Genomic DNA, 10,445 nt, shown 5'->3' with positions numbered 1-10,445 from the left:
ATTGGTCAGTAGCTTACTTTTGTCTCTTATTGGCCAATACGTACTGCCATTCTTATTGGCCAAGGAAACTTCCGTGCCTAATAGCGGGACCTTTCAACGAAAATTAAGGAAATGCTTCTCGCCCCAAGCTGTTGTGGATATTCCCTCTGTCACAGTTAAACTCAGATTTTTAATCCAATATCATTTCCGTTTTGGAATTCATTCTAAATTTCATAAACGTTTCATGAATTATAGATACGAATATGTATGGTTAAAAAGTAGAGCCCCCTCTCCCATCACAATGTCTTCATCACCAGCTGCGCTGCAGGCAGGGAGGGTGGTAAAGCAAAGTTGAATACCACTGTGCCTTTTCTTGTTGGCTATATGCCTGGGCTGACATAAGGTGAAGCAAATTGTGCCTGTGCTGCTCCTCACCCAGCCACTCTGTGCCAATACTGGCAAGGTGAAGAAAAAAGCAAACTAAATATTCTACTGTTAAGATCCTAAATATTAGTCTAGCACTGCTGGCTGTGATCCCAGCATAATGTTATATATTGTGGTGGCAAAGTGTTAAGTGGAGTCTAAGTTTCTGTTGGTAGAGCAGTTCTTGGGAAAGAAATATTAACTTAATGATCAATGAAAGAATCTTGAAACACCTCAGAGGCTGACATTTGTTGTGCTACAGCATTCTGGGGACTAAAGCCCCCAAAATGGTCAGGGGCTCTTATTATTGCTGTTGCAGCAGACTTCTATACCTACCTCTTTTAGGAGTTAATATCTATAGTTACACTGGCTGAAAGCAGGTCACACAGTATACTTTGCTAAACCTGTGTGTGTGTGTATCAAAATGCTTGTTTTGTAAGACAGGGCTATACTCCGTGGATGGAGAAAAGTAACAGTGACATTTAGGGAGATTGATGTACTAAAATGTCAAGAGCATGACTGCTGTCTGCCTTGCACTGAAACAAAGATCAAAACTTGTTGATTTCTAGATTGTATTCAGTATCTTGTAATTTAGATATGAATTTTACTTTACAGGCATCTAACTGGAAATTCTACAGGCATGAATTATTGCTGTACCTTGAACACTTTCTGCAGGCTCTTATTAAAGGATGCCATTATTTGCCTCCTCCAAAAGGAACTGAAGTAACTTGGAAAAATTTTCTTTGCTGTTTGAAAGAGCAAGGCTTAATATCTTTGGGAGAAGAAGACACAGCATCTCATCAACATTTAATCAATATTACCACTCTCAGACCAACATACTTCATTTTAGATGACAACTTTTATTATCGAAGTATGAGATACGAAGTGTACCAATTAGCTCGCAAATGTAAGTTTGGCATACCATATTTACTCAAAAGGAAGATGACTTTTAAAACCTTTTTTGGCTTTCTAAAAGGGAGTGCATCTTCCATTCAGGTATACAGATCCTCTGATTGTTATGGTGCTTCACTGCACATGTGGGGAGAGCAGGAGAGTCTTGGTGGCTAGCTGTAAAAACTGCAGCTCCTTGCCTGGTAAATGGTAAAAAGTGGTAGGAGCTGTGGGGGAGGATGTGCTCCTGCCTCTCTGACCCATGTTTCTGGCTCTGGTACTCTACACCAGCTTTAGCTTCTTCCCCTGTGCTTCAGGCTGGAGTTACCTAGTAGTTTGGCTCTTTTCCCAGGAGAAAGACTCAAAAAGCCAGTAGGTTTACAGCAGTTTAGCACAAAATTAGCCATAGCTGTTATGCTTTGTGGACATTTTAGATAGGGAAGGATAAAGGAAGTGGTTAATTTAAACTCACTGCTGGATTGGAGATGTTTCACCCCCCCCTCCCCATCACAAAGTGTGTGACTTCCTAGCCCATGGAAAACATTGTGGGAGGGGGTTGTTAACAGTGTGTTCCTAAGGAGAGTTACATCCTTCCAAGTCCACTGGTTTAAATTAATTTAGAAAGGTGTAAAGATGTTCTATTCTGTAGCTCCATCATCTACTAAAAGGGAGACTACAGCCAAGAAATCAGAAGGAGCTTGAGACTGGGAAGGGCAGCCATGAAGGAGCTAGAAAGGATTCTTAGGTGTTATGATGTGTCACTGGTGACCAAAATCAAGATAGTATTCCTCTTCATGTGTGGATGTAAAAATTGGACAATGAAAAAAGCTGACAGGAAGAAAGTTGATTCCTTTGAAATGTGGTGTTGGAGGAGAGTTTTACAGATACCATGGACCATCAAAAAGACAGGTAAGTGGGTTCTAGATCATATCAAGCCTGAATTCTCCCTAGAAGCTAAAATTACTAAACTGAGGCTATGATACTTCAGTTACATTGTAAAAAGACAAGAGTCACCGGAAAAGACAATAATGCTAGAAAAAGTTGAAGGCAGCAGGAAAAGAGGAAGACGCAACATGAGATGGATAGACTCAGTCAAGGAAGCAACAAGCCCTCAATTTGGAGGTCATTAATGCATAGGGTTGCCATAAGTCTGAATTGACTTGACAGCACAACATATACATAATTCTGTTTAGGATTGCACTGCCAGTTGGTCAATTTATCTGAACCTTTGCCTAGTAGTGTAGGCCGCCCTGAGCCGGCCTTGGCTGGGAGGGCGGGGTAAAAATCCAATCAATCAATAAATAAATAAATAAAATAGTTTGACTGGGTTTTTTTTTTAAAAAAAGACGATGTATTGCCTTTCAAAATTTGAAACAGTGAGATCCAGTACTTATTTTATCATATGGCAGTTACACACAGGAAGCATATAATAATATAAAATATGTAACCAAGTTGATACAATAGGTATGCAGACCGATTGGGCAATCCTTCTAAATACTAATATTTAAATTTTCAATCCACTCAATCACAGCTGGAGAGTTCAAAGAGCTCCATCACTTCTCCCTGGAAAGCATGACACTCACACTCCTGTGTTAGATGGAAAATAGTTTGGCAGGCTGCACCACAATCATATTTGGGTTCTGGTATTTTGCACTATTTGAACAACAGGTCTGCATAACTGCCATAGCCTGTTCATATTCTATTAGCTGTCTTCCATACTTTGTGGCAAGTCAAATCTAGCTCGCCTTCTCGTGGTGCACCCTGGATAACACTAAAGAGCTAGAACTTCTGGCTGCCAGACAATCATAAGATCTCCTGGCTACACTACATGTGTGGAACCAATCAAGCAGTCTTTTTCAGGACTACATGACAAGGGGTATAGGAGACTGCATCCAAATCTGCCAAATGAATATTGAGGGTATAAGCAAGTCTAAATGCCGATACGTGCCACAAATCTTATTGGCCAGTAAAATAGATCCAATACTACTTGTGAATAGTTACAATGCCAAGAAGTGCAAAAACTGAAAGTAATCAATTTCTTCTGTCATCTGTATTGTTTATCATTACTACATAATAAAAAACTTACTTTATACTGCTCTTTTTTTAAAAAGGGGGGTTGTTTAAAATTCAGGGTCATCTCCTTTTATGTATAACCTCTTTTTTTAGGAGGGGTCATCTTATACTCAGGGTCATCTTCCTTTCAAATAAATACAGTATTTAGCTGGAAGCCCATCCTATCCATGACTTGAGATGCTGGAAGAAGAAGAAGAGATTGGATTTATACCCCGCCCTTCACTTGGAGTCTCAGAGTGGCTTACAAACTCCTTTCCCTTCCCCTTCCCCTCCCCACAACAGACACCCTGTGAGGTGGGAACACCTGTACCATGTCAAGATCAGTGGGTCCCTCTGGTTCTCCCTCTAACTGAAAGTCCCTGTCTCTTCAGTTTCCAAGTGCTTTTAATTTGGCAATTAGGGGAGTGCAGATAGTAGCCAGACGTTTATCCATTGTGGCTATCTACAGCTGGGAGTCCTGTTCAACAACAAACACTTGTATAGAATTGAAATTGTAACTTGCTGTTTATTTTTGTGTTCTTGGGGGCCATTTTAGGGTCAAGAATGGGATAAAAATAGAATACCGTTGCTCTTTTCAGATGTTGGCCTTTAAATAACTATTGCTCACATCATGGTATATAAAATCTGACTCATAATAGCAAAACTGATGTTCCTGCAAAGCTGTTAGACCAGACTCTGAAATATTTTGTTTTCTTTCTCCATGACGACACAAATTGCTTCTGGTTTGTGTGATGTTCTTGTATCAGTTTCAGAAAATGTGATTAGATAAAAATGACTGTGTCTTATATGAAAATATTTTGAAATTCTTGTAGATTCACTGGGCTTCTGTCAGTTGTTTTTAGACTGTCAGGTTGAGGTCTGTCTACAGAGAAATGGTCAGAGAACTCAGCCATTACCTGAAGAAACAATACATGCAATGGCACAGAAGCTGGAAGTTCCAAATTCAGAGAAATACACATGGGAGAAGAACAGCCTCATTTTGAAGAGTACAGAATATACTTTGGAAGATAAGTATGTAGCCATTTTGAAGCAACTCTTTGTAATAAATGGGCTACAGGAGTTCCCATGTGTGTTGTAGAGTTCAAACAGAACTCTGTATTTGCATAGCACTTCTGGGGCTTATTTTGTTGGTTTGGTGTTTTTTTAAGGGTATACTTGGGGAAATTCCCAGGTGTGCAAAAAAAAGAACAACTTGTAAATTAACCAAAAATACTGAACATGCTGCAGGACCATAGAATATTGACTGCAGCTGAGTGTCAGGAACAGGAAAGTGAGGGTAGGAAGAATTGTCCTTCTTAAGCCTCTGAACGTTTCTGGGAGGGGCTGCAGTGAAATCTTAGGGGCGGCTGGGGTATTTCCAAACTGTTCCTCCTTCCCATGATTCCTTGTGGGGCCCCAGTTTGTATAACTACAGTTTGTATAACTAGTTTTAACTACAGCCCTAGTTAGAAAAGAAAAATTGAGTGTACAGCAGCTCCCCATGTGTTCCCACCCATATTTATTTATTTATTTATGGGAGCCTCTGGCAAGACCTAAGACTTTGTTACTGTTTTGAGGAAAGGAAACATAAGATGGCTGCTAATATTATTATTTTTGCCTTGTAGGCTGTGGTTGAACTGCAGTTTGAACATTAGTTTTAGTTCCAAGTCTGGCATTCTATCCTCTATGCCTATGTTTGCTTGTTGGTTTCCCAATGGTGAAATCATGATCCTGTTGATCTTGACAAGGTTCTCACTGATTCCTTCACTGAATTGCATGCTCTGTCCTTAGGCAAGTGTTTCTAATAAAGGTGCATTTTCAACTTAACTGTTTTTTATTTTGTTTATATTCAGTCTCCAGGTGCTCAATTTGTTGTCTCTTACTTTGGAAAATCCAGTGAAACCGCTGGAAGAAAACACAGAATTCAAGGTAATGTGGAGTCACTGCAAAACTAATACGTTTTAATGTTCACTCCTTCCAACACGTAGGAGGCCAGACATTGGGTAGCCAGTGCCTGTGCAAATACATTGGGATAGTCAAATCCTGTGCACGACCCATTATAGTCTGTAGGACTTCAAAATAAACGTGCATCGGAGTGCAAAGTTGCACACCCTGCATTACAGATCCAGTAGCAAAATATCTTGTACTTTGAAATGGATTGTTCTTTTGGTTTTGTCCAAAGGATAGGTATTGCTGTAAAATTAGAATTATAATCCATAGAAACACCCTCACCCGTTGTTGAAAATGGGTGGCAAAACAGTGGCTATCTCACTGGATTTTGCAGGGTGGGATTAAAAAAAATTAACCTAGTTGTGGTATATTTTGGCCTCGTTCAAGAGTGCTGTGGTCTGATTCCTTGGCTTTTTAGGAATGTATTAAAATTGCAGACAGACAGTGGATAGCTGAATTATTTCTTTGTAATGTTACACAGGCCTCTGTGCGAAGCCAGTTTTTGCAGTTGCAGAAACAAACGTGTTGTGCAACTAAAACTCATTTTTGGAGGTAGCAGGATTGGTAGCAAAACTCTGAATTACCTTCCTTTTTTTTTCTTTTTGACTGGCTGAGACATAGGTGTTTTCCTTTTGACTAGGAAGCTGATCGAGCTCTTTGCGCAGCCAGTTTCCTTCATCAAGCTGACCGGGCTGTCAGGCAAATTGTCTCTCAAACAATGAAGAATGCAAAAGGTATGCCCAGCAAGGCATTTTTTCTGTTTACTAAAGGAACATTAACTGCTGTCTTGCAGAGACTTACATTTTAAACATGTGCTGCTTCTGAGTAGCATAACCAAAAAGCATGTCTTACAGGGTTGTGGGTGTGGTTCAGCGGTATAGAGAATTTGATTTGCATGCAGAGAGTCCCAGCTTCAATACTCACAATCTCTAGTTAAAAGATCAGGTTGTAGGTTACAGGAAAGAACTCAACTTGAGTCCCCAAAAAGGCTGCTGCCAGTTAAAAAAGGGAGTACTGTCCAGTGGTCTGATTTACTACAGGGATTGGGAAGCATCATATGGTTCAGAGTCTCCAGGTGTGGTTAGAAGGCAAATGCTAACAGCAACCTTGCTGAAGCTAATCATGATCTGGGGTTGATGGACGGAAAAATCCTGGAAAACGCATGTATGCAAATTTGGGTTCCACGTGTAAGAAAGGTGGGTCGCAAATATAATATTGGTAGTACCTTAAGGCACATTCAGATGACACTATAGCAAACAGCTGACATTTCCACTAACATTTTTTATCAGACCCCACTCCTCAAAAGGCAAGCCACAGTTTCAATTGGGATAGCAGTATGGCATGGTACAAGGATGTGGTACAAAGACTGAACAGTAGTGCTCTGTTTTGTTTCACTAGATAATCGCCTTACCCCAAGTGAGATGAAGAGCTTGGCACAGGAACTCAATAAACTGAAAGTGGGTTTCTTGGAAGATTTAAAACACCAGTATAATGAAAAGAAACAGTGTTATTCAGCAAGTACACTTCCTATAAACACAGCTTTATTCCACCAACAGGCCAATGATATTGCTAAGAAATACTTGTTATGCACGTAGCAGTGTGTGTATTCCTGCCATGTGCAGGGAGTACAAAACACAAGTGATAAGCATTTTGAAAAGAACTCTCATGCCCATAGTCAAGTTTCCACATGTTGGTGTATGTGAGATTTATTTGCTCTAACTTGAGGAATAAGCTATCAGTTGCTTAAAAATACTGAAGTATGATCTAGCATACTCGTTGCCTGGTTAAAATATTTGATGCTTCAAAAAAAGAAGCTTCTTCACCTATTAAAATGGCCAAAAAGAGGAGAAACATTTCTGGAAAGAAAGTCTTACTGAACAGAGCTTATCTGCCATGTGTCTATAGAGGAATTTATGCAAGACTTCCTCATTCAAAACCTCTTGCCTTAAATATTTCTGATGCCAAGATATTTGTCTCATACACATAAACCATGGGAAGCTTTTCTGTTACAACGGATACAGCTCATTTGGTAAGGATTTGCCATTATGGCTTTCTATTTTAGTCGATAGGCAGTGGTATGGTTTAGATCCAAAGCCTTGCTTCTGCGTGTACCCCAGCCTCTTCCATTGCAGGTCCTCCCCTGCTGCTTCTGCTCACAGGAGATCAGTAGTGAGCCAAAAACACCTAGCACAAGAGAAACACGTTTCACCCATGCAACAGAAAGTGCAGCAGAGGCAAGGCACAGAATTCAACTCTGTACTTATAAAGGGAAAGCTTAAGAGTCCAGGGTTTTAAAAAGGCAGTAATGTCAAAGAACACAAGGTTAAATGTAAGATTACTGTATGTAATTGTGTGAAACGTCCTCCTTTACACTAGTTTATATAATTTTATTATACTATAAAAACATAAACCTATATTTCCCCCCTAAATCTCCTGTTTGATGGCACAGCATCATTTTGAGTAATCCTGCACAAAAGTCATGGGTTTTCTGCTTTAGAAAGGCTGACTCAAGTTTTTCTCATCTGCACTTCCTGGTATGGTGCGTGAATTACCTAAATTCTTGCTGTAATTTTGTGATTTGGATGTCTTCCATGACACCCCCTCACCCCATTCATAACAATATATAATGTACAATTTAAGAGAACTCCCAGAAGGCTGTAATGAATCCTACTGGAAGACTGCATTTTATTAGTTTTACTTCTCGAGGCCTTTTTCATGGAGACTAAATCCAGCTCTCAACATTTAATACAGTTGAAAGTAATTTTAAAGCTTTAAAAGGTTATCAAAACCAGTCATGGGGGTGGGGACTTATACCCCGCCCTTCGCTACCGGAAGGTGTCTCAGAGTGGCTTACAGTCTCCTTTCCCTTCCCCACCCCACAACAGACACCCTGTGAGGTAGGTGGGGCTGAGAGAACTCTTTCGAGAACTGCTCTTGAGAGAACAGCTTTGAAATGACTGACCCAAGGTCACACCAGCAGCTAGGGGTGGAGGGTGCTTTCTTCAATTTCTCCCCTTTCACTGCAGACACCCACATGGCACCAAGTGCTTTCCCTCTTGGGGCCAGAGAAGTACAATGGGGTGCAGTAAGGAAGAACAGGTGAGAAAGCCCCTCTTGCTGATTTCCACTTGTGCTTCTTTCAGACCAGTTCTTTACACCCACTCCTTTGAACTACTAGCTTCCATTATACGTCCAATATTACCTCAAAAGCTTTAGCATTTCCTCGTCAAAGCATTGGTCCTGCACACTTGAAAAGTTCTACAATCCTATCACTTGTTTATACTCAAGACACTATCACTAGAGGGAGTAGAGAAAATTTATATTCAAAATACATGGCCTTTGAATCTGAAACGAAACCAAAATGGTATGGGGGGGGAGTAATTAGATCAAATACAAAGTCACACTGTTAGGCTTATTCAAAGATTTCTGTTATACCTTTTGGAGAGTGCAGCTGGAGGTCTGCTTGATCAAGCTTCTTGGTGCCCTTTCATCCTTCATCACATACTTGGAACACCCAAGTGTGTGAAACAGACTGCTGAGCAGACTTATCAAGTTTTTTCTACTGTTCTCCCCTGCTCCCAGTATAATTAAACCCTTTAGGTTTCTACTTGTTAGCAGAACCTGTGAATGATGCTGGAAAGCAGTGGAAATATCACGGAAACCTATTCCAAGAGCAGAATTGTGGTAAGCTTTTCCTCAGCACAACACAGGCAGCATATGAACTGGCAACTGGTACAGTAAGGTTAGTTACTATTCGGCAAGAGAACACCAGCATTTTGCCAGCATCATAAATTACAGAACTGCCGCAATGATGATGCCAGGGACTTCTGAGCCAGGCAGTCACCTGGGTAATTGAGAATTATTAGGAAGTTATTTTATTCCTTTTTTAAAAAAGCAGACACATCTCATAATATGAGTTACACTAAATGTAATACAATTCCCTTTCCTGGGAAAAAGTATCACTATGCATTAGAATGTATTTTTAACTCTAAAGATCAATTTACCCATACAAAATAAGTTCTTTCCATTAGAATACATATTAACAACGTAGGTCTTAGTGGACTTAAACAAGAGTACTCAAAGACACTTCGGCAGGGAATACAATATCTCTGAAGCAGGAAATCTGGTGGCTGGGTATTTTTACACTAATTTAAATCAGTAGAAAACTTTGTCTGTTTTTCCAAGTAACATTCCCTTTGTCAAAAAACTTACATTTAGTAGAATGTGGCAAACAGCAGATAGACACAACAACAACAACAAAAACTTAATCCAAAAAGGACTGAATTAAGAACCAAAAGGTTAAAGAACTCAGAATGTGAGGGCCCAACAGTTCTACATCTAAACATAAAACATATATATTACCAAATATATAAAAATACATGTATTTATTACAAATTAGGTAAAAACAAAAGTAGGCCCAAATAGTAGCCTCAAATCAGAATAAAATCATACAATTATCTCAGATAAAGACCATTTGTGACACTGACCAAATGTGTTTCAGCCAATAGTATGTGACATTTTATTGGCTCTAGACTGCATCTGATTTTTTTTTTTAAATCAGGGGAGGAAGGTACACAACCGAATTACCATTCAAGACGTGTACCTGACCAGGGCAGCAGGTTATTTAAAATGAGGCCTCTGAATTATATCTCTGCCTTAAGTCACAGATATTGAGTATAAAACAATTTCAACTTGGTCCAATTTTAAGAAATAACTGTATTATTATTGTAATGTCTGGAGCCATTGGGTAACAACATTGTTTGAGCACTGAAGAAGGACAATCGGCTGAAACATGTTTGGTCAGTGTCACAGATGTTCTATGCTTGAGATAACTGCATGATTTTATTCTGATCTGAGGCTACTATTTGGGCCTACATTTGTTTTTATCTAATTTGTAATAAATACATGTGTTTTTGTATATTTAGTAATATTTATGTTTACATATAGAACTATTGGGCCCTCGCATTCTGACGTTAACCTTTTGGTTCTTAAAACAGCAAACGGAACCAGGCTGAACACTTCCTTTACAGTACTGCCACTGTTAAAAAGGAATCAAAACATTATGCTGCTATCACAAAAGTACACACACAGTATGCTCGCCATGCAAATTAAAGTGTTTTCAAGCCATGCTTCATTCAGTGAGGAAGCTG

General features: G+C 39.6%; 1 protein-coding gene across 1 annotated transcript; it reads left to right on the top strand.

Annotated features, from left to right (window-relative positions):
- The first annotated feature begins 999 nt into the window (after positions 1-999).
- Positions 1,000-8,162, top strand: PSTK (phosphoseryl-tRNA kinase). The gene is made up of 5 exons (XM_015418190.1): positions 1,000-1,309; positions 4,179-4,377; positions 5,199-5,274; positions 5,936-6,029; positions 6,694-8,162. The coding sequence occupies exons 1-5, from the start codon at positions 1,000-1,002 to the stop codon at positions 6,888-6,890; spliced, it is 876 nt and encodes a 291-aa protein (XP_015273676.1). The 3' UTR covers positions 6,891-8,162.
- Positions 8,163-10,445: the final 2,283 nt, after the last annotated feature.

Source organism: Gekko japonicus, unplaced genomic scaffold, assembly GCF_001447785.1.
Source record: "Gekko japonicus isolate JY-2015 unplaced genomic scaffold, Gekko_japonicus_V1.1 scaffold2340, whole genome shotgun sequence".
Lineage (NCBI taxonomy): Eukaryota > Metazoa > Chordata > Lepidosauria > Squamata > Gekkonidae > Gekko > Gekko japonicus.
The sequence above is the reverse complement of the archived record's forward strand: the minus strand, read 5'-3'. Positions and strand labels throughout refer to the sequence as shown.